General features: G+C 42.1%; 1 protein-coding gene across 1 annotated transcript; it reads left to right on the top strand.

The window, feature by feature from the left end:
- The first annotated feature begins 1,337 nt into the window (after positions 1–1,337).
- Positions 1,338–25,098, top strand: LOC121488720. The gene is made up of 4 exons (XM_041751053.1): positions 1,338–1,352; positions 18,285–18,756; positions 24,167–24,339; positions 25,036–25,098. The coding sequence occupies exons 1-3, from the start codon at positions 1,338–1,340 to the stop codon at positions 24,304–24,306; spliced, it is 627 nt and encodes a 208-aa protein (XP_041606987.1). The 3' UTR covers positions 24,307–24,339; positions 25,036–25,098.
- Positions 25,099–25,139: the final 41 nt, after the last annotated feature.

Below are 25,139 nucleotides of genomic sequence, written 5' to 3'. Positions count from 1 at the left end.
TATCCCCTCCAGGGTTGGTAACTGAGTGACTGCTTCATCAGGTCAGCAGGTCTCTGTCACCACCTACATATCTCATCCCTCACCAAATCCTGTCCATTTGACTGTCACTGCTTACCTTTCCATGAGATTCAATCCTTATAGTTGCAACTACCACTCTCATAGTCAAAGATACACTCATTCTTTACTTGGATGATGCTGGAATTACCAAACGGGGTTCCCGGCCCTCATTCTCATCCCACCTCATATACACAACTACAGCTTGTTTTTCCAAGATGTGTGTCTACACACAAATCTAATCACATGCAACCTACTCCACTCCTTAACTTCCCCTTAAATCCCTTTAGCAATTCTTATTGCTCTTACATATTTCACCATTTAACATAGAATGCAGCAGAGAGGGAGGAAAGAACAGTCCCTGATTGCAGTCTTGTATCTCTAAGCTAGACCATACTTTATCATCCCAAGTGTTTGATTATAGAAAGCAACCATCAGGGACACCTGGGTGGCTCCGTGGTTGGGCGTCTGCCTTTGGCTCAGGGTGTGACCCCAGTTTAGGGATCAAGTCCCATAAGTCCCATATTGGGCTTCCTGTGAGGAGACTGCTTCTCCCTCTGCCTGTGTCTCTGCCTTTCTCTCTCTCTCTCTCTCTCTCTCTCTCTCTCTGTCACTCATGAATTAAAAAAAAAAAAAAAAGAATGCAGCCATCATAAGAGATGCCAAAAATCACTTTCTGTTTTCTTAAGACATCACTGAAAGTCTTCAGAGGCCAAAAGTCATCCTTAAAGTTCAATCTGCATCCCTTTTACTGCAGCTGGATTAATTTCTTTAAATTGGAGCACCTGGGTGGCTCAATGGTTAAGCATCTGCCTTCGACCCAGGTCATGATGCTGAGGTCCTGGGATGGAGTTCCGCTTCAGGCTCCCCACAGGGAGCCTGCTTCTCCCTCTGCCTATGTCTCTGCTTCTCTCTCTGTGTCTCGCATGAATAAATAAAACCTTTAATAATAATAAAATAATAATAATAATTTCTCTAAATTGACTCTTCATAAAAATCAAGAACAGCAAAGAGATTTGCACTCCCACCCAAACATTTCTACTACATTTTCTCTTCAAAAAAGGAATTTACTCAGGGAGGAGTGACTTCTATTCCAAGAGGGTATGCGGCCAAAATCAAAAAAGCATATGCCTACTACCTGATTCTAGAACAGGATTCCCTTCACCACCACAGTCCCCCACCTCATACCCCATAAGCATGACCTTACACATCCTTTGACTCGTTATCACTTACCCAAATAAAAAAGAAAGCCATAATTTGCAATTAGTAATGCATCTGACCTCATGCCCATTAAACAGGTGAGCAGCTTTGAAAACTGACATGTAGGAGATAAGCTGTCTGTTCATCCGTTCTTGTGATACATGGAGCCCGTTGTTCCCTAATATCCAATTTTGCCTTCTTTAAAAATATACTTAATTTTAACTGAGAGAAAAAAATACTCTATTTTAACTGAAGTAAATATATTTCCCAATCACCAATGCAGCTAGATATGGCTATGTACCCAAGCTGTAAAGTGAACTACAAGCATAAATGTATGTGCCTTCCAGCACTGTCCTTAGAAATCAGGGTGGGATCACACTCTTCATTTCAGCACTCTTTCCTATTAGCTGACATGTAATCATGACCACCAGAACTTCCGCAGATGTCTTGTACAAGAGATAAAAGCCAGCAGATGAAGAGGGCAAATTAACAATATAGAAGGAAACTGAGTTCGGGAAATTGTGGAGCTAATCTACTATTTTGTTTTCGGCACTTACAGTGAACCTAATCTAACGTCCTTTCACAAAACAAACATGACAGGAAGAGAACAGGCCCTTTTTGTGGCACAAGAGAAATTACTGTGTGGCTCCAGATTGCTGGAATGCTGGAAAAAGCTTGCTGAAAAGTAGGTTCAAGTGGACCCAAGGAGGCACACATCACAATGCAACATGGAGACTATAAAATCAGTAGCTCTGAGATGTGATCCACACACAGAAAAAATGACAAACTCCAATTAGATCTGGAACTTACGTAAGAAACTCAGAATTTCCAATTTATAATGTAAGCCACAATTTATTTTCTTTATTTTACTAGAACCTAAAACCATGAAAATGGAAAGATTCTAAAGCTGAGTTATGAGGGGACAAGTGACATGGTGAAGCTTAGCTCTATTAGACATGAAAGATACCAAATGAAGTGGAGAAGCTCAAAGCTAAATTTCAGGAACAATGAGGGCAGACTCTAGCATTGTAGAAAACATTTTTGCCTGAGAAGATGATGGAAGAAGGATAGTGACAACTCAGGAGAAAATGACAAAAGTACCTAACAGTTACCAAATCCTTCCTGAGACAAGCAATGTTAACCGCTAATGGATTGCAAACTTGCCCATCATTTACTTCTACCCTTATCAAAAGTTTTCATTTATGCTCCCTGTGTGAAATCTCCCCTTGGGAATATACTTTTGAATTTGTGAGTGTAGTTGATGAGACAATGGGACAAATACAAGTTGTCTGTACACATTCTCTTTACAGCCAGATTTTCTACATGCACTTAATAAGGCAAGACCTACCTAGGGCTGAACTTTTGTCTGTTTTTTTTTTTTTATTAATTATCTTCAATTGGGATCATCCTGGATCATAAGAGGTAATAGATTATTATTGAATTAGTTTAAATTATCTGGCCAGTTTTTATTATCTTTTTAAAGACTAGATTGGAGCTAATTCTGAATTACAAACTCCAATATAACACATATTCTATAAATATACAATATAAAAGCACTTTGCTGCTATGAAAAGTAATTTGTGGCTCCTCAAAAAAGGTAAACTTAGAATTGCCTTATAACTCAGCAAGCCAATTCTTGGATATATATCCAAAATAACTGAAAAGAAGTGTGTCAAACAAAAACTTGTACATGTATGCTTCATCATAAGTCCTATACTGTGAAATACATTTCGTGTGAAAGCACAGATATGTCTGTAATCTCATTTTCCTAGTATATTCTTTAATTTATCCTCTAAGCACACCCTGGTAAATTATAAAGTGGCTAAATCTTATAGTCTGTGCATAAATCTATATCCATTTCCATATCCATATTTGTGTTCATGTTTATATCTCTATTCTGCCACCTTTGGAGTGATAGAATTATAAAATTTTGAAAATCATACAGAATTGTATTAGTTGCATGCATAAAGCTTACAGTAGCTCAAAGCAAAAGAAACTTATGAAAGGTAAAGAAGAGCATTTCATAATCATACAGTGGTCAATTGCCAAGAAAAAAATAATTCTTAACATGTATGTGCCTAAGAGCATTAAGCCATATGAAACAAAAATAATTTTCCCAAATCATTGTCAGACCCCAAACCATAGAACCAGGAAGATCAGAAAACATCAAGTAAGATAGAGACCATAAACATAAAATGAAAGTTAAAGAAAAAAAATCTTGAATCAAGACAGAGGAACGAAGGTAGAAAAACACTACAGAGAGAGGAGCAAAGAATTATATCTGACTTTTGTTTAGAAACAATGCAAGCAAGAAAGTAATGGAATGAAATATTTAGTATTGGTGCGGGGGAAATTGGCATAAAAACAGACACAGAGAACCTAGAATTCCGTACCCTGTGAAATTATCCTTCAAAAATGAAAGAGAAATAATTTTATAGGTAAACAAAATTGAAGGAATTTGTTGCTAGTAGACCTGTCTTGCAAGAAATGCTTAAAGAAGTTCTGCAGAGAGAAGGAAAATTACATAGGCCAGTAACAGATCTACACAAGCCAAGCAAGAGTACCAGAGAATACATAAGTAAAGGTAAAATCAACATTTGTGTATTTCTTATTCTTAATTGTTCTAACAAATTAAGTGTTTCTTCAAAATAATATAGCAACAATGTATTTATGTATGTACTTATATATACACATAAATGTTTATGCATGCTTATGTATAAGTAAAATGCACATCAGAAATGGTAAAAGGAGTGGATAGAAGGAATTAGAAATATTTTGTTATTATATGGTATTTCACTACCCATGAATTGTTACAGTGTTATTTGAAGTGAACTTTGCATAATTTATATAATAAACATTATATGAGTATATTGCAAACTCTAGAACAACCTCTTTAAAAGGTTTCTAAAAACTGACATGATGAGAAGGAAGAAAAAAGAAATCATATAAAATATTCAATTAAAATTACAAAATGCAGGAAAAAAGAAGGAAAGACAAATAGAAACAACAAACTAGGGAAAAAATAGTGGTAACCAAAATGTTAGATATAATGACATAATGATACAGTGATCAATTTTCACTATATCAATAACATATAACAAATCAGTAAACTATATCAATAATTATTTAAATGTCCATGACTTAAATATGCCAATTAAAAAATGGGGATTGTCTCCTAAAATTTGTTGGGAACCACAAAAGAGCCTGAATAGCCAAAGCAAACTTGAAGAAAAAAAAAAAAAAGCAGAGCAGGAGGCATCACAATTCCAGACTTCAAGTTATATCACAAAGCTGTTGTGATCAAGACAGTAGGATACTGGCACAAAAATATATAGATACATGGAACAGAATAGAAAATCTAGAAATGGATCACAACTATATGGTCAACTAATATTCATAAAAGTAGGAAAGAATATGCAATGGGAAACAGTCTCTTCAACAAGTGGTGTTGGGAAAACTGGACAACCACAAGCAAAAGAATGAAACTGAACCACTTTATTACACCATACACAAAAATAAATTAAAAATGGATAAATGACTTAAACGTGAGACAGGGAACCATCAAAATCCTAGAGGAGACCATAGGCAGTAGCCTCTTTGACATTGGCTCTAGCAATGTCTGACTAGACACATCTCCTGAGGCAAGGCAAACAAAAGCAAAAATAAACCATTGGGACTTCATCAAAATTAAAAGCTTCTGTATGGTAAAGGAAACCATCAACAAAATTAAAAGGCAGCCTATGGGATGGAAGAAGGTATTTGCAAATGACATATCTGATAAAGGGTTAGTTTCCAAAATCTAATAAAGACCTTGTCGGACTCAACACCCCAAAAATAAATAATCTAGTTAAACGGGCAGAAGACATGAATAGACATTTTTCCAAAGACATAAGGATGTCCAACAGACACCTAAGTGCTCAGCATCACTCATTATCAGGGAAATGCAAATCTAAGGACAATGAGATATCAAGACACATCAGTGAGAATGGCTAAAATTAACAACTCAGGAAACAACAGGTGTTGGCAAGGATGTAGAGAAATGGCTACCCTCTTACGTTGTTAGTGGGAATGCAAACTGTGCAGCCACTCTGGAAAACAGTATGGAGTTTCCTCAGAAAGTTAAAAATAGAACTACCCTACAACCCAGCAATTGCATGACTAGGTATTTATCCAAGGGGTACAAAAATACAGATTCAAAGGGGCACGTGCGCCTTAATCTTAGATAATAGCAGTATTATCTACAATAGCCAAATTATGGAAACAGCCCAAATGTCCATTAACTGATGAATGAATAAAGAAGATGTGAGATTATATATATAGATACAGATATATTCCATTATATGTAAAATGGAATATTACTCAGATTAAAAAAAAAAAGAAATCTTGCCATTTGCAGTGACGTGCATGTAGCTAGAGTGTATTATGCTAAGTGAAAATATCAGTCAGAAAAATACAAACACCGTATGATTTCACTCATATGTGGAATTTAAGCAACAAATAAACAATCATAGGGGGAAAAAAGAGAGGCAAACCAAGAAACAGATTCTTAACTGTAGGGAACAAACTGATGGTTACTAGAGAGGAGTGGTGGTGGGTTAAATAGGTTTTGAGGATTAAGGAATACAATTGTGATGAGCACAGGATGTTGAATGGAAGTTTTGAATAACTAAAATGTACACTTGAAACTGAACATAGAAATTGTCAGAGTAGATCAAAAACAAGACCCCAGGATGCCTGGGTGGCTCAGTGGTTAAGCATCTGCCTTGAACTCAGGGCATGATCCTGGCTTCTCACAAGGAAGCCTGCTTCTCCCTCTGCCCATGTCTGTCATGAATAAAAACAAAAACAAAAACACACATACACAAACAAAAAAAACCTAAGACCTTACTAATGTGTTGTCTGCAAGAAATTTACTTTAAACATAAAAACATATATAAATTAGGGGCACTTCTATGGCTCAGTTGGTTAAGCCTACAACTCTCGATTGCAGCTCAGGTCTTGATCTCAGGGTTGCGAGTTCAAGCCTCACATTGGGTTTCACACTGGGCATGGAGCCTACATACATGTAATATATGTACCATGCTATAACTAATCAAAGAAAACAGAAATAGCAAAATTAATTTCAGACAAATTAGACTTCATAGCAAGTGTTATCAGGAATAAAGAGAGGCATTACATAGTGATAAGGGGGCCAATTCTCCAAGCAGACATGGCAATCTTTAACACGTATGTGTCTAAGAACACAGTGTCAAAATACATGAGAAAGACTGATAGAACAGCATGGATAAATAGGTGAATCCATCATTATCATTGATTATTTTAACACTAGTCTATCAGAAATAGAGGCAGAAAATCACTAAGGACATGGCTGACCTCAACAATACCATCAGCCAAATATAATTGGTATGTATAGACTACTTTCTCCTACCGGAGCAGAATACAGATTCTTCTCAAGCTCACACAGAACATTCACCAAGATAGACCACATTCTTGATCATAAAACACACCTCAACAAATTTAAATCATATGATATCTGCTTTGAGACTATAATGAAATTAAACTAGGAATCAACAATAGATAACTGAAAAATCCCAAAATATGTGGAGATTAAAAAACACACTTCTAATTATCAAAGAAATCTCAAGAGGAATTATATGTATATATAAAGTTACATATATAACTAAGTGAAAATGTAACACAATTTGTCAAAACCTGTGGGATACAGGAAAAGCAGGTCTTATTTGAAAATTTTATGGCGCTAAATGCATATATTAAACAATAAGGAAGATCTAAAAATCAGTAATACAAGTGTACATCTTAGTAAACTAGACAAAGAAAAGCAAATTAAATATGAAGTAAGCATTGGAAAAGGAAGGAGATAGATATAGATCTTTTGATATGTAGATGATAGATCTCTAGATATATATCACATATCAAGATCTAGATAGATGATAGATAAATAAATAGATAACTGGATAGATAACAGGTAGATGGTACATCCATACATGATAGAGTTCTAGAAAGATATAGATCTATCTCTAGATACAGATGTAAATATATCATATAAATATGTCACATATATATAGTGATAAATAAATGATAGATAAATGACACATGCATACACCTATGATAGAGATGAAGGGCCCTTGGGGGCCCATCTGTCATGAGCATGCTACGAAGGCATGTAGTGTCTTTCTACAACGTCAGCTTTATTCACACATAAAGCAAAGTTAAGTCACAATTATAAAGCAGGTTCAGGATTCCAACCTCAATGACAAAAAGCTTCTTACACACAAAAGCAGGACAGAAGACAAGCCACACAACAAACAAGATAACAGAAGGGTGTAGGAAGTTAATGAACCAAACACAAAGTCAGTCTGTGGGCACCCGGTTGAGATAAGGCCTTAGTCTGGTCTGGGCCAGCTCTTGGCATTTACTGCTTCCAACGTTCATGCAACAAAGGATCTCAGTTCTGTTTGGAGATCAACTGGTCAGAGCCTTCAGTGGCAGTTGCCTTTTTGATGTGGTCAGACATGGAGGGGTCAGGTCGAAAGACTCTGATACTTTATTGCCAAAATCATTCCTTTTTTAAAGGTATTTAATGAGTTTTGGGTCTCTGCAGACCTCCTCTGGTTCTGCTTGTCATCAGTTCTGGGGTGTCAGCTGATGCTGGTCCTGGTGATATCTCCTAAGTGCAGTACCTTAACTGCTTGCATCATTGCTTGACACAGGCCCTTGCTTGACAAAGGCTCCTGCTTGGCATGAGAGAGTCCATTTTGCTCTCTACACTCAGATTTGTTGGGGAACTGGGAATAGAAGTTAGGATGACAGAGTTAAGAGAAGACACAATCAATGGGACAAGTGGAGCCAGTCATCATACTCTTCAACCATAGTCCATGTAATGCTGAGATACCATGTTGGAGTGACAGAGCTCCCTGTCCCTTGATATGAGGGTAAACCCATCAGGCTCCTACTAGAGTTGGAGGCTGAACTGGCACTGACCCTCCTGTACCCCCATTACCCTAATTGTGATCTGTCATTCTCAATAAATCATTTAATTCCACTCTTAGTAGGTAGGTTCACCGGAAAAGTTTGTATTCATTCTCTTCATTTTAATACATATAGAGTTTCCACTCACAGAATGCTAATCTAGAAAGAGGCTCTTTTCAGTACAGTAGCTATTAGCCATATATGACTAGTGCTTCTGAGGACATGGTATTTTATTTTCTTTTAATTACCTTAAACTTGGAGAGGAGGGGCAAGATGGCAGAAGAGTAGGGTCCCCAAATCACCTGTCCCCCCCAAAGTACCTAGATAACCTTCAAATTATCCTGAAAATCTACGAATTTGGCCTGAGATTTAAAGAGAGAACAGCTGGAATGCTACAGTGAGAAGAGTTCCCGCTTCTATCAAGGTAGGAAGATGGGAAAAAAGAAATAAAGAAACAAAAGGCCTCCAAGGGGGAAGGGCCCTTGAGGAGCCGGGCTGAGGCCGGGGCGAGTGTCCCCAGGACAGGAGAGCCCCGTTCCGGAGAAGCAGGAGCTGCACCAACCTTCCCGGGGGGGGGGGGGGGGGGGGGGGGGAAGGGCTCACAGGGAGTTGGAGCAGGACCCAGGAGGGCGGGGATGCCCTCAGGCTCCCTGGGACACTAACAGACACCTGCGCCCCGGGAGAGGGCGTCGAGCTCCCTAAGGGCTGCAGCGCGCACGGCTGGACCCGGGAGCAGCTCGGCAGCGGCTCCGGCAGAGGAAGAGCCTCCATGCAGAGGGGCCTGTGTGGCTCTGGGAGCAGCTCGGAGGGGCTCGGGTAGCAGCTCCGCGGGGAGGTGGCTGCGGGGCCGGAGTGCAAATCAAACAGCGCAGACCGGGAGCCCAGGGCGCCGGGACACAGCCCAGGATCCGGCCTCCGCCCAGGACAGGCAGAGGCCAGGAGGGCCCAGGACAGCAAAGAAACTCCTGCCCCAGCTGAGCAGATCAGCGGCCCCGCCCCCGGAGCATCCAGGCCCTGCAGACGTAGACCTCCGCGGAGTTACTGCGGGAGCTGAATCCAGGGCTCCAGAGCTGGCCCCGCCACTGGGGTTGTTCCTCTTGGGGCCTCACGGGGTAAACAACCCCCACTGAGGCCTGCACCAGGCAGGGGGCAGAGCAGCTCCCCCAAGTGCTAACACCTGAAAATCAGCACAACAGGCCCCTCCCCCAGAAGACCAGCTAGAGGACAAGTTCCAGGGGAAGTCAAGGGACTTAAAGTACACAGAAACAGAAGATACTCCCCCGTGTTTTGTATTGTTTTGCTTTTTGATTTCTGTTTGCTTCCCCCACCCTTTTTTCCCTTTCTTTCTTTTCTTTCTCTTTTTTTCTTTTTTTCTTCCTTTTCTCTTTTTTCTTTTTCTCTTTTCTTTCCTTCTTTCTCTCCTCTCTTTTTCTCCTTTTCCCAATACAACTTATTTTTGGCCACTCTGCACTGAGCAAAATGACTAGAAGGAAAACCTCACCTCAAAAGAAAGAATCAGAAACAGTCCTCTCTCCCACAGAGTTACAAAATCTGGATTACAATTCAATGTCAGAAAGCCAATTCAGAAGCACTATTATACAGCTACTGGTGGCTCTAGAAAAAAGCATAAAGGACTCAAGAGACTTCATGACTGCAGAATGTAGATCCAATCAGGCAGAAATTAAAAATCAATTGAATGAGATGCAATCCAAACTAGAAGTTCTAACGACAAGGGTTGAGGTGGAAGAATGAGTGAGTGACATAGAAGACAAGTTGATGGCAAAGAGAGAAACTGAGGAAAAAGAGACAAACAATTAAAACACCATGAAGACAGATTAAGGGAAATAAATGACAGCCTGAGGAAGAAAAAACTACATTTAATTGGGGTTCCCGAGGGCGCTGAAAGGGACAGAGGGCCACAATATGTCTTTGAACAAATCATAGCTGAGAACTTACCTAATCTGGGAAGGGAAACAGGCAATCAGGAAATAAAACAGGAAAAAAAAAAAAAAAAAGATCCAGGAAAGAGAGAGATCCCCCCCCTAAAATCAATAAAAACCATTCAACACCTCGACATTTAATAGTGAAGCTTGTAAAATCCAAGATAAAGAGAAGATCCTTAAAGCAGCAAGAGACAAGAAATCCCTGACTTTTATGGGGAGGAGTATTAGGGTAACAGCAGACCTCTTCACAGAGACCTGGCAGGCCAGAAAGGGCTGGCAGGATATATTCAGGGTCCTAAATGAGAAGAACATGCAACCAAGAATACTTTATCGAGCAAGGCTCTCATTCAAAATGAAAGGAGAGATAAAGAGCTTCCAAGACAGGCAGGAACTGAATGTGGCCTCCAAACCAGCTCTGCAAGAAATTTTAAGGGGGACTCTCAAAATTCCCCTTTAAGAAGAAGTTCAGTGGAACAATCCACAAAAACAAGGACTGAATAGATATCAGGATGACACTAAACTCATATCTGTCAATAGTAACTCTGAATGTGAATGGGCTTAATGACCCCATCAAAAGGCACAGGGTCAGACTGGATAAAAAAGCAGGACCCATCTAATTGCTGTCTACAAGAGACTCATTTTAGACAGAAGGACACCTACAACCTGAAAATAAAAGGTTGGAGAACCATTTGCCATTCAAATGGTCCTCAAAAGAAAGCAGGGGTAGCCATCCTTATATCAGATAAACTAAAATTTACCCCGAAGACTGCAGTGAGAGATGAAGAGGGACACTATCTCATACTTAAAGGATCTATCCAACAAGAGGACTTATCAATCCTCAATTTATATGCCCCGAATGTGGGAGCTGCCAAATATTTAAATCAATTAATAACCAAAGTGAAGAAATACTTAAATAATAATACACTTATACTTGGTGACTTCAATCTAGCTCTTTCTACCCTCGATAGGTCTTCTAAGCACAACATCTCCAAAGTAACGAGAGCTTTAAATGATACACTGGACCAGATGGATTTCACAGATATCTACAGAACTTTACATCCAAACTCAACTGAATACACATGCTTCTCAAGTGCACATGGAACTTTCTCCAGAATAGACCACATACTGGGTCATAAATCGGGTCTGAACCGATACCAAAATATCGGGATAGTCCCCTGTATACTCTCAGACCATAATGCCTTGAAATTAGAACTAAATCACAACAAGAAGTTTGGAAGGACCTCAAACACGTGGAGGTTAAGGACCATCCTGCTAAAAGATGAAAGGGTCAACCAGGAAATTAAGGAAGAATTAAAAAGATTCATGGAGGGATCCCTGGGTGGCGCAGAGGTTTGGTGCCTGCCTTTGGCCCAGGGCATGATCCTGGAGACCCGGGATCGAATCCCACATCAGGCTCCAGGTGCATGGAGCATGCTTCTCCCTCTGCCTATGTCTCTGCCTCTCTCTCTCTCTCTCCGTGACTATCATAAATAAATAAAAATTTTTTAAAAAGTTTAAAAAAAAAGATTCATGGAAAGTTATGAGAAAGAAGATACAACCATTCAAAATCTTTGGGATGCAGCAAAAGCAGTCCTAAGGGGGAAATACATCGCAATACAAGCATCCATTCAAAAACTGGAAAGAACTCAAATACAAAAGCTAACCTTACACATAAAGGAGCTAGAGAAAAAACAGCAGATGGATCCTACACCCATCAGAAGAAGAGAGTTAATTAAGATTCGAGCAGAACTCAACGAAATCGAGACCAGAAGAACTGTGGAACAGATCAACAAAACCAGGAGTTGGTTCTTTGAAAGAATTAATAAGATAGATAAACCATTAGCCAACCTTATTAAAAAGAAGAGAGAGAAGACTCAAATTAATAAAATCATGAATGAGAAAGGAGAGATCACTACCAACACCAAGGAAATACAAATGATTTTAAAAACATACTATGAACAGCTATACGCCAATAAATTAGGCAATCTAGAAGAAATGGACGCATTCCTGGAAAGCCACAAACTACCAAAACTGGAACAGGAAGAAATAGAAAACCTGAACAGGCCAATAACCAGGGAGGAAATTGAAGCAGTCATCAAAAACCTCCCAAGACACAAAAGTCCAGGGCCAGATGGCTTCCCAGGGGAATTCTATCAAACGTTTAAAGAAGAAATCATACCTATTCTCCTAAAGCTGTTTGGAAGGATAGAAAGAGATGGAGTACTTCCAAATTTGTTCTATGAGGCCAGCATCACCTTAATTCCAAAACCAGACAAAGACCCCACCAAAAAGGAGAATTACAGACCAATATCCCTGATGAACATGGATGCAAAAATTCTCAACAAGATACTAGCCAATAGGATCCAACAACACATTATGAAAATTTTTCACCATGACCAAGTAAGAATTATCACCGGGACACAAGGCTGGTTCAACACTCGTAAAACAATCAATGTGATTCATCACATCAGTAAGAGAAAAAACCAAGAACCATATGATCCTCTCATTAGATGCAGAGAAAGCATTTGACAAAATACAGCATCCATTCCTGATCAAAACTCTTCAGAGTGTAGGGATAGAGGGAACTTTCCTCGACATCTTAAAAGTCATCTACAAAAAGCCCACAGCAAATATCATTCTCAATGGGGAAGCACTGGGAGCCTTTCCCCTAAGATCAGGAACAAGACAGGGATGTCCACTCTCACCACTGCTATTCAACATAGTACTGGAAGTCCTAGCCTCAGCAATCAGACAACAAAAAGACATTGAAGACATTCAAATTGGCAAAGAAGAAGTCAAACTCTCCCTCTTCGCCGATGACATGATACTCTACATAGAAATCACAAAAGCCTCCACCCCAAGATTGCTAGAACTCATACAGCAATTTGGAAGCATGGCAGGATACAAAATCAATGCCCAGAAATCAGCGGCATTTCTATACACCAACAATGAGACTGAAGTAAGAGAAATTAAGGAGTCAATCCCATTTATAATTGCACCCAAAAGCATAAGATACCTTGGAATAAACCTAACCAAAGAGGGTAAGGGTCTATACCCGAAAAACTATAGAACACTTCTAAAATAAATTGAGGAAGACACAAAGAGATGGAAAAATATTCCATGCTCATGGATTGGAAGAATTAATATTGTGAAAATGTCAATGTTACCCAGGGCGATTTACACATTTAATGCAATCCCTATCAAAATGCCATGGACTTTCTTCAGAGAGTTCAAACAAATTATTCTAAGATTTGTGTGGAATCAGAAAAGACCCCGAATAGCCAGGGGAATTTTAAAAAAGAAAACCATATCTGGGGCATCACAATGCCAAATTTCAGGTTGCACTACAAAGCTGTGGTCATCAAGACAGTGTGGTACTGGCCCAAAAGAGACACATAGATCAATGGAACAGAATAGAGGACCCAGAAGTGGACTCTGAACTTTATGGTCAACTAATATTCAATAAAGGAGGAAAGACTATCCACTGGAAGAAAGACAGTCTTTTCAATAAATGGTGCTCAGAAAATTGGACAACCACATGGAGAAGAATGAAACTAGACCACTCTCTTTCACCATACACAAAGATAAACTCAAAATGGATGAAAGATCTAAATGTGAGACAAGATTCCATCAAAATCCTAGAGGAGAACACAGGCAACACCCTTTTTGAACTTGGCCACAGTAACTTCTTGCAACATACATCCACGAAGGCAAAAGAAACAAAAGCAAAAATGAACTATTGGCACTTCATCAAGATCAGAAGCTTTTGCACAGCAAAGGATACAGTCAACAAACCTAAAGACAACCTACAGAATGGGAGAAGATATTTGCAAATGACGTATCAGATAAAGGGCTAGTTTCCAAGATCTATAAAGAACTTATTAAACTCAACACCAAAGAAACAAACAATCCAATCATGAAATGGGCAAAAGACATGAAGAGAAATCTCACAGAGGAAGGCATAGACATGGCCAACATGCACATGAGAAAATGCTCTGCATCACTTGCCATCAGGGAAATACAAATCAAAACCACAATGAGATACCACCTCACACCAGTGAGAATGGGGAAAATTAACAAGGCAGGAAACCACAAATGTTGGAGAGGATGTGGAGAAAAGGGAACCCTCTTACACTGTTGGTGGGAATGTGAACTGGTGCAGCCACTCTGGAAAACTGTGTGGAGGTTCCTCAAAGAGTTAAAAATAGATCTGCCCTATGCCCCAGCAATTGCACTGCTGGGGATTTACCCAAAAGATACAGATGCAATGAAACGCCGGGACACCTGCACCCTGATGTTTATAGTAGCAATGTCCACAATAGCCACACTGTGGAAGGAGCCTCGGTGTCCATCGAAAGATGAATGGATAAAGAAGATGTGGTTTATGTATACAATGGAATATTCCTCAGCCATTAGAATGACAAATACCCACCATTTGCTTCAACGTGGATGGAACTGGAGGGTATTATGCTGAGTGAAGTAAGTCAATCGGAGAAGGACAAACATTATATGTTCTCATTCATTTGGGGAATATAAATAATAGTGAAAGGGAATAGAAGGGAAGGGAGAAGAAATGTGTGGGAAATATCAGAAAGGGAGACAGAACATAAAGACTCCTAACTCTGGGAAATTAACTAGGGGTGGTGGAAGGGGAGGAGGGTGAGCGCTGGGGGTGAATGGGTGGTGGGCACTGAGGGGGGCCGTTGATGGGATGAGCACTGGGTGTTATTCTGTATGTTGGTAAATTGAACAACAGTAAAAATTAATTTATTAAAAAAACAGAAAACAAAATGCTAATAATAAAATAACTGCTTTATTTAAAAAATTACTTTAAACTTAAAAACTAATAATTACCTCAGTAATTGAGAAAATTTTTAGTAAGTTCGAAGCATCTTAGGTATGTGAATCTCCTTTTCAACTATAAATTTTGTTATTTAATTATTTATTTTTAAAGATTTACTTATTTTTTTGGGAGACAAAGAGCAGGCATGTGAGTGGGGGAAGTGCAGAGGGGAGGGAGAGAGCGAGAATCTCGAGCAGACTCCCTGCTGAGTGCAGAGCCCAAAGCGGGGCTTGAACTCATGATCCTGAGATCACAACCTAAGCCAAAATCAAGAGTTGGACACTTAACCAACGTAGCCACCCAGGTGCCCCTCAAATATAAATTTTATAAGATCAAAATACAGATTAAGGATTTCCCCTGAAAACTAAATGTTCCTGTGAAACCTAGAAAGTTCTCTAAGTGTAAAGTATTCAACTTTGAAGACTTAGCACAAAAACAAAGAAAATGGAAACTATATCGTTAACATTTTCCATTCGATTATATATTGAAATTGTATTTTGGATATATATGGTTAAATAAAATATATTATTAAAGTCAATTTCACTTGTTTCTTTTTACTTTTCTTAGTGAAGCTACTAGAAATTAAAATACAAATGTGGCTCCCACTACAAGCCCTTGGAGATATTTACCTTAGACACTTTATACTTTCTCCCTCATAAGGTGGTATGCTGGCTTTTCACTTAACATTTTATGTAGTGTCACTCTTCAAATGTCTTGAAAACAAAGTTTAAAGCTCTCCTTGTTTAGTAGAGGAAAGGAACCAGAAGGGATCCACGTGCTCAAACACTCTCTGGTGGGAACAGAAGTGAGAATGTTGAAGAGATCTGGAGTGGGAGTTAGAGCACTAGAAATGGCAGGTCCTGTTCAGGAACAGTTGTCAGGGAGTCAGAAATTTTATTGTGTGACTGTGTGAGAGTAGAGTGCAGGCAAAGGGCACAGTTAGAGCAACTCAATATGATAGCTCCCGGGTTTGGGCTACTTGAGTTTAAACTAATTAAAATTAAATTTTCCATTCCTCATTCTAATAACCATATTCCAAGTGTGCAATTACTTCAAGAACCATATGAGTTACTTGTATTACTTCCCTAGGGCTGCTGTAACAGATTACCACAGACCCAGTTACTTAAAACAACAGAAACGGACTTGCTCACAGTTCTGGGGGCCAGAAGTCTGCAATCAGATGTTGGGAGGGCTATGCTCACTCTCAGGCTTTAGGGAAGAATCCAGTTCCTTGCCTCTTCCAGCTTCCAGTAGCTGTCAGTCCTCCTTGGCTCATGGCTACTATATTCCTACAGCTTCCAGCTCCATGGTCTCATAGCCTCCTTTCTTCTGTGTCTTCTCCCCTGTATTTGTCTCAAAACTCTCTCTGCTCCTCTCCCAAAGATGTGCGTGATTGCATTTAGGGCCCAGATAATCTAGGATAAGTAGAGCAACTCAGTATGGATCTTTAACTTAATCTAGGATGAGTAGAGCAACTCTTCTGGATCTTTAACTTAATCACGCCTATTGCCATATAAAGTAGTATTCACAGGTTCTGGGGATTTAGATGTGGGCGTATCTTTGGGGCCACAATGCAACTTATTACAATATGTGTTGGTACAGATATGCAATATTTTCACCATTGGAGAAATTTCTTCTGCACAGGGCTGTAGAGGAAAGTTATGAAACAATGGTCAAAACACTTGATGATAGAGATGCAATAAAACGCCGGGACACCTGCACCCCGATGTTTCTAGCAGCAATGTCCACAATAGCCACACTGTGGAAGGAGCCTCGGTGTCCATCGAAAGATGAATGGATAAAGAAGATGTGGTCTATGTATACAACGGAATACTACTCAGCCATTAGAAACGACAAACACCCACCATTTGCTTCCTCGTGGATGGACCTGGAGGGTATTATGCTGCGTGAAATAAGTCAATTGGAGAAGGACAAACATTATATGGTCTCATTCATTTGGGGAATATAAAAAATAGTGAAAGGGAATATAAGGGAAGGGAGAAGAAGTGTGTGGGAAATATCAGAAAGGGAGACAGAACATGAGAGACTCCTAACTCTGGGAAACGAACTAGGGGTGGGGGAAGGGGAGGTGGGCGGGGGGTGGGGGTGGCTGGGTGATGGGCTCTGAGGGGGATGAGCACTGGGTGTTGTTCTATATGTTGGCAGATTGAACACCAATAAAAAATAAAAAAAACAAATATTCCAATAATAAATTCCTGTCATAAAAAACAAACAAACAAAAAACCCTTGATAAAGGTTCAGAAATAAGTCAGTAGCTGGTGAATCTAAGGCAGTAGGGGCAAATGTCAAAGGAATATGGGTCTTTTAAATTGTTGTAAAACTAAACAAACACGTAACAAAATTTTCCATCTTTATCATTTTTAAGTGCGTGATATAGTCCTGCTAACTATATGTACATCATTATGCAAGAGATCCCCAGAACTTTTTTATCTTTCAAAATTGAAACTGTAGATTTTTAATGACTCCTCTCCCCTCTCCCTCCTGGCAGTCACCATTCTACTTAGTTCCTAAAAGTCTGACCACTTCAAATACCTCATATTAAGCTGTATTTGTCTTTTTGTGATTGGTTTACTTCACTTAGCATAATGTCCTCAGGGCTATGCATGTTGTTGCTCACAACAGGATTTCTTTCTTTTTAAGGCTGAGTAATAGTCCATTGTGTCTATGTATCAAGTTTTGCTTATCTATTCATCTTTCAATGGGTCCTTAGGTTGCTTCCCCCCTAAAAGCAGGGGTTTTGCACGTGCTGCCAAAGTCAGGTCTGAAAACACCCAGGGAAGCCTTCTAGCATTCTTGCCCTCGAGGGTGGGAGGGCTCCGTCCCTGAGTCATCACAGAGACTGCTGGTGCGTTCCTGTCCCTAAGCTAGGGAGGGGCCTACCCCGACGGTGCACGTGCGCGGCGTGGGTGGCTCTCAAAGGGCTCAGCCCAGGGTTTCGCCGTCGTGGAGCGCGCTGGAAAGGTCTCAGGGGTCCAATCCCCCTAGAAGCATAGGCCACCCGCAGCCCAGGGTGCAGGACTGGTCAGAGGTTCGAGCATCTCGGTACCTTCTGCTCAGCGTTTTGTAGAGCAGGTAGGAAGAGGGTCAGGCGTGGTGAGACGTCTCCAGTGGGGTGGGGTGTGGGCGGCACAGAACCAGGGAACCAAGCCCTCGGCCGCCCTGGCTTTTCCTGACTCGGCACTGGGGGAACAGTGCAGCAGGGCCTCTCCTGTCGGCGGGACCTGCGGTGCCAGCATCTCATTGGCCAGGACTGGGCGGGGGGGCGGGAAGAACAGGAGGGACCAATCGGGGTGGGCCACCTGGGGGCTGCTCCCGCGCAGGCGCAAGTCCTCGGGCCCGCCCGGGAAGAGCCGCCTCCCCGACCGGGCAGCGGGTGCGGGCCGAGGTGGGTGCGTGCGGGCTCGCGGGCCACGCAGCCGGCCTGCTGCTGGGGGGAAGCGCGTTCCCTGTGGGGGAGGCCGGCGGCTGCCCCAGGCTTACAGCAGAGGCCATTGCGAGTCTCCTGGGAGGGGCCGGCGGTTCCCAGGTGGCAGGAAGGCCCCTCGGGTGGGGGCGCGCCTGGGGGCCGGCGCCCACCTGTGCAGGCGCCCGGACTGACTGCCTCCCGCTTCCCGCGGGGAACGGCCGTGGCCCCAGCCATGAGCCCAGCAGCTCGGCGCGGTCTTCTGCTGGCCTGCAGCCTGGCCTTCGCGCCGCTGCTCGCAGGTGAGACGAAGGGCCCCCTGCCCGCCCGGCCGCCCCGGCTCCCTGCCCCGCCCGCCTTCCCGCCTCGCTCCATGCTGCCCCCCGTCGGCCACGCGTGGGCCACGCGTCCCGCGGCAGCTGCTGGCTCAGCAGGGCGTCCACCTGCCGGGCAGACCAGGAGCCTGCGCCGGGGACCCACGGCCCGCTGACCGGTGCTGCCCCGTGGCTCCCACGGCCGCTGATCGCTGATGTCCTTGTAACTCCCACGGCCGCTGACCACTGCTCCCTTGCTCCCACGGCCGCTGACCAGGGCTGCCCCCGCATGCTCCCGGACTCCAGGCCTGCTGACCACTGCTCCCTTCATACCTCCCACGGCCTACTGACCACTGCTCCCTCATACCTCCCACGGCCGCTGACCAGGGCTGCCCTCCTAGCTCTCACGGCCTCCTGAGCACTGCTGCCCTGTGGCTCATGGCCTACTGACCACTGCTCCCCTCATACCTCCCACGCCCGCTGACCAGGGCTGCCCTCCTAGCTCTCAGGGCCTCCTGAGCACTGCTGCCCTGTGGCTCATGGCCTGCTGACCACTGCTCCCTTCATACCTCCCACGGCCCGCTGATCGCTGATGTCCTTGTAACTCCCACGTGGCTCCACTCACTGACCCTGCTCCCTTCTCCCACGGCCTACTGACCACTGCTCCCTTCATACCTCCCACGGCCTGACTGACCACGGGCTCCCCGCTAGCTCCCCGGCCTACTGACACTGCTCCTTCATACCTCCCACGGCCTACTGACCACTGCTCCCTTCATACCTCCCACGGCCGCTGACCAGGGCTGCCCCCGCAGCTCCCACGGCCTACTGACCACTGTCCTTGATACCTCCCACGGCCTGCTGACCACTGCTCCCCTCATACCTCCCACGGCCGCTGACCACTGCTGCCCCCGCAGCTCCCACGGCCTACTGACCACTGCTCCCTTCATACCTCCCACGGCCTACTGACCACTGCTCCCCTCATACCTCCCACCGCCCGCTGACCAGGGCTGCCCTCCTAGCTCTCACGGCCTCCTGAGCACTGCTGCCCTGTGGCTCATGGCCTACTGACCACTGCTCCCCTCATACCTCTCACAGCCAACTGACCAGCTGCCCTCATGACTCTTACATCCTACTGACCAGTACTGAGCACAGAGTCTCAATCAACTACTTGGTCTCAAGCAAACCACTGAGGCAGTTCCTGCTTTCCTGACTTTAATAAGAGTTGTGACAAACTGAGGGGGAAAATCAGAGAGGAAGACAAACCATGAGACACCATTAACTCTGGGAAACAAAGGGCTGTAGAATGGGAAGGGATGGGGGATGGGGGATTGGGGGACAGGCACTAAGGAGGGCAGATGATGGGATGAGCATTGGGGTTATTCTATATGTTGGCAAATTGAATTTAAGTAAAATATTTTTGTAAAAAGCCTGACTATGGGAGAAAGTAAAGGGTTGCCACTCCTTTGTTTAAGGAGTGCTTTTTGTTTGTTTTTCTCCAGAGGCACTTCCTATTGGGGGAAAGGAGGAGAGAAAATGTTCACCACCAAAATGTGAATCATGAGTCCTAAGTAGTTCTATTTCTTCATGGATTTCCCTGGGGGTTTGGGGTACTCTATGGACTAAGCACCCCTGGTTGCTCCAGATGTAGGATGTTCTGATCTACTTATGGGCACAAGTCACTCAATTAGTGCCACATAATCGTATTTAAGTTTACCTGGGTTGCGACCTCCATCATGACTAATGGACTGTTCACTAATTCAGTGCCCAGAGGCCTTTACTGCTCATGGTCTCCTGTATGCCTTCCCTTCCTCCCTCTGCCTCTTGAGTTCCCATCTTGTTTGATAGGAAGGGGTAGAGCTGCCTGAAAATAGACACCCCTCCTCCTTACCCCTCCCACCTACCCCCTACTGGCAGGCCAACCACCACAATAAAGAGTGATCACTTAACAAGAGGAAATGAGTCAATTTAGAACTTCTGACAAAGTTTAAAAGGTTAGCATAATTATAGATAAAATTTCAGGTCTTTCTCCATTGCTTTCCTCCTCTGCTGTGCATCCTAATAAAAGATTACAGAAGATCACTTGTTTTACTGATTTTGGGAACAGGTCTTAGTAAAATGTGGAAGTTTATGCTGAGCTTTCAACCTTTAGTGCTCTTCTTCTTTCCCCTAATTCCTATTTTCCTCTATATTTTTCTCCTCCAGAATTCAAAGCCAGTTTCACTGAGTTTTCCCATCAAATTCCTCTCACAGTGAAGAACTGAGTGCCATTAACCTGTCCCAGGTGCTCTGCATTCTAACAAAAACCAAATCCCAAGTAAAATATGGACAGTTGCTTTTAATTACACCAAGAATTGAGTTCCAGCCAGAATGTGATATTAAAGAACATGTAGCTACAGATGTTAATTTTTTTAGTTGTGTTTATTTTTTACTTTTAGTTTTCCCTTGACTGATTAAAAGAGTAATGTAGAAGCTTATCAAGAAATCCTTTAGTATCTCACCAACTCTGGTAGGGACCCATCAGGGGCCCTCCTCTAAAGGTAGATAGAACTTTTGTTTATGGTCATGCAAAGACAATTCAGAGGATAACTGGAATGAGGATTGAAATAAAGGAGGGTAGAGGGAAGCAGTAAGATTATGTCAGTCTTACAGTCTTTTGTGCTAGGTATGTCTTATGTCTTTTTAAATTTTTATCACTTTTTTTTTTTTTTTTTTTTTTTGCTGTGAGTTTCAGTGAAGTTATTTTTGGAATTTTGAAGCCTTTGCTTTTAAGTACACTTCTTAAGTGACCTTATCTAATTGGAACATTCCTCATAATGGCCATTGTAATTCTGGGTTGTAATTCCCCTGAAGGCTGGCTGCAGTTTGGTAGGACCCTAACTTCAAATGAAGTTTAAACCACATTTCTGTCTGGCCATCTCTAGTCATGAATAGAGCATAGCTAACATTTCTCTCTGGTCTTATTTTGGGGGACCCCAGCCTGACAGTTACCAAGCCACATTCTTCAGGACACAAAACAAGCTTGCAGATTTTTATGGCTTCCAGGATCATAGTTCTTAGATATAAAATAAGCCGGTGTATGAGAAGATGGATCACTTAACTCTTTGGATTTTAAAAATCCCCTTCTCTTATTATTTAGTTATTCTTTTTCTTTTTCTTTTTCAAGATTTTATTTATTTGAAAGAGAGAGCACAAGATGGGGGAGGAACAGAGGGAGAGGGAGAAACAGACTCCCCACTGAGCAGGGAACACCACACAGGGCTCAATATCAGAATCCTGGGATCCCGACCCAAGCTGAAGGCAGGGGCTCAACCAACTGAGCCACCCAGGCGCCCCTAGTTACTCTTTTTCTTCTACCCAGGCCTTTGCATCATGCACACAGTAACAGAATCCAGCAGTACTGAGGAGATAGCAGTGTGGATGGCAGCAGTAGCTAAAGAACTAGGGGCTGGGGCAGGATTGAACCAGCACACCTGCCACAGCCATTCCCAACATGGACTCTGAGAACAGAACCAAGGACTGACTGAGCTTGAGAAGTGACAGCAAAGGGGCCAACAGAAGACCCTGTGTGCACCACCAGCAGTCCTCAGAGTGGACTGACCCAGGGGACTATAGTAGGTGGGGCCCTACAGACTGGAACTGGGAAAGGAATTAAGCCGGCAAACCCCACTAAGTGACTGAACTAAGGGCTAACAACTGGCACTCTGTTGGTCCCTTTTCTCAATATAGACTGATCATTCACTCTGGCCTGGAGAACCAATTAGATCAGGAGCTTGGAGCAAAGACAGCAGAGCTCCGAGTAGTTACCATAGCCCTCAGAAACTCAAAGACAGTGAACTCAAAAGGGTTTTCAGGGTGCCATGCCTGTGTTTCTCATGTTCCCTGAATCTGTTAGAAACACACACAAATTCAACCGAGTAAATTTGAAGGTCTGATTGGCTTCTGTAAACACTATAAATCAGACAGCATCCCATATAATAAGTAGAGAGGAGCTCTGCAGAGCTGCAGGAAAGGAAAGGAAATGATTTTAAAGGCAGAGAGAGGGCATTACAAGAAGGGATTCTGTATTAGCAAGAAATGCATCGTTTCAGCAAGGTCAGCCTCTAAAAGGGAAGGAGTCTCTCAGGTGATGGCCTCCTCGTGTTGGCCAGAAATTTCCACTTTTTGGCTGGTTCAAGATTTCCTTGCTGAACAGTTGAAACTACAGTTATGTTGGGTATAAAATCTTGGTTTCCTGATGGGGCCTTAATCTAAGTGACTCCATATCTCCATTTTGGGCCTGTGGTTTTCTTTTTTAACAGTAGTTCTATTTTTAATTTTTCTAAGGATTCTGTATATTGTTGTACACAGTGGCTGTGCCAATTTATAGTCCCAACAGAAGTGCACAATGGTTTCTATTTTTCTACATCCTCAGCAGCATTTGTTATTTCTTGTCTTTTTGATGGAATTCTAACAGGTGTGATGTCATGGTGATTTTGACTTGCATTTTCCTAATGACCAATGATTTTGAACATTTTTTTGTATACCTGATGACCATTCTTATATCTTTGGAAAAATGTCCATTTAGGTTTTTGCTTACTTTTTAATTCAGTTTTTTTTTTTCTGTTTTGTTTTGTTTTTGTTTTTTTGCAGGTCTTCCTTCCCCATTCTTCAGGGGCAAAAGCAAATTTTAGAACATATTTTTTTCCTCTTCCTTCTCATTGTTTTTATTTACTTTTATTTATTTGTTTTTAGTTGTATACATTTTTAAGTAAGAATTATATGCCCTGTGATCTTTATAATACTGAATTATTCTGCACAAGCAAATGGAAGTAAATCTGTTTTAGGCCTCCATTTTAGCAGTTACCCCTTTGGGGCACCTGGGTGGCTCAGTTGGTTGAGCATCCAACTCTTGATTTTGGGTCTGGTCATGATCTTGGGGTCAGGAGACCAAGCCCTAAATTGGGCTCCACACTCAACAGAGAGTCTGCATAGAATTCTCCCTCTGCCCCTCCTCCCACTCAAGCTCTCTCTCTCTCTCTCTCTAAGACAAATAAATAGATAAATAGATAAATTATACTTTCCATGAGGCCTTTCCTGACCACCTTAAGAATTGCAACCACACCCTGTACTTCCTATCCTTTCTGTTTCTCTTTCCAGTATTTATCATTGTCTTACATACCACATATTTTCCTTCTTTCTTTCTTTTCATCTATCTCCCCCACCAGAAAGCAAGCTCTATGAAGGCAGGGATTTTTGTGGCAACTCCTCTGTTGAGTCTCACCTCTAGAACACTGGGGAGGGGTGTAGGGGAGGGTGAAGAGAGCAGACCCAAGTTCTAAGTCTGCTTTGTGAGCATGGGTATGTTTGCCTGTCTGTGACAAATAGCGAGCCTGTTTTGTTTTGTTTTGTTTTTAAACAGCTTCCTGGGAGATTAAGATGAATGACTTCGAAGAGAAGGACGTTGATGAATTCAACTCCAATGGTTTTAAGTGCCCAACATGCTTTGCAGTGATGGAAAGTGTGACAATGAGCTCAAGTGGTGCACAGCAGATAAGATGAAGTGTGTTCAATTTTCTGGCATCATAAACACAGGTACGTTTCTAGTATGCAATATTGTGTAGATACAGTACAAGTGGGACTCTCTCATAAGCTTAGGGGTATGTGTCCCAAGGCGGGTGTTGAAGAGAAACGAGCTTTTGTCCAAATTTCTTAGAAACAAAGATACTATAGTAGCCTCATGCTGAAAATGTATCTAACTGACTTTCTCACATTCTATCATTTATTTATAAATTTTTACATGGTTTTATCAACAATCTCTGCTAGCTTTGAGGAAGTTGGCTCAGCATATTGGATGAACCTTCATCCTCCTCTAACTTCCATTGTTTTCTTTTTAAACATGGGTAATTTGTGTTCTCCACTCCACTGGGGTTTTTAATCTTCAGAGTAGAAGCTTTGGAGAAAGGCAATGAGGAAAACATAAACTTGCTTCAGAGAGACTGTAAAGCTTAATTTATTCTACTTGCTTTTAAGAAATCCAACACAAAATTCTAAATTGAAGATACAAATTAGAAATGAATTAGAAGCAGTAATATAGTTTAGCATGAAGGGCAGGGAGAAGAATTCCAGGAGGGCTGGATTATTTGCATGGTTATTCTTTACCTTCTCACTTTCGCCTGCTGACTCCGGGCGTTTAGCCTTCTTGGAGTTCATCCTAGGTGTTGAAATTACAGGGGCTAGTCATGTCAGTTAGTCTCTTAGATACTTATGTTTCTGCTTTCTATAATTTAGGTAGCAGAGGGATTCTTTGCTTTAAAATAGCAATCATTAAATGGATAAAGAAGATGTGGTCTATGTATACAATGGAATATTCCTCAGCCATTAGAAACGACAAA

The sequence above is a fragment of the Vulpes lagopus genome, chromosome 4 (assembly GCF_018345385.1).
Source record: "Vulpes lagopus strain Blue_001 chromosome 4, ASM1834538v1, whole genome shotgun sequence".
NCBI lineage: Eukaryota > Metazoa > Chordata > Mammalia > Carnivora > Canidae > Vulpes > Vulpes lagopus.
This window is presented reverse-complemented; position numbering and strand designations above follow the sequence as displayed.

Bases quoted from the DNA above. Each gene is read 5' to 3' on its own strand.
- LOC121488720 (XM_041751053.1), top strand. The intron at 18,757-24,166 runs GTGAGACGAAGG...GTTTTTAAACAG, and splicing joins CTTCGCGCCGCTGCTCGCAG to CTTCCTGGGAGATTAAGATG.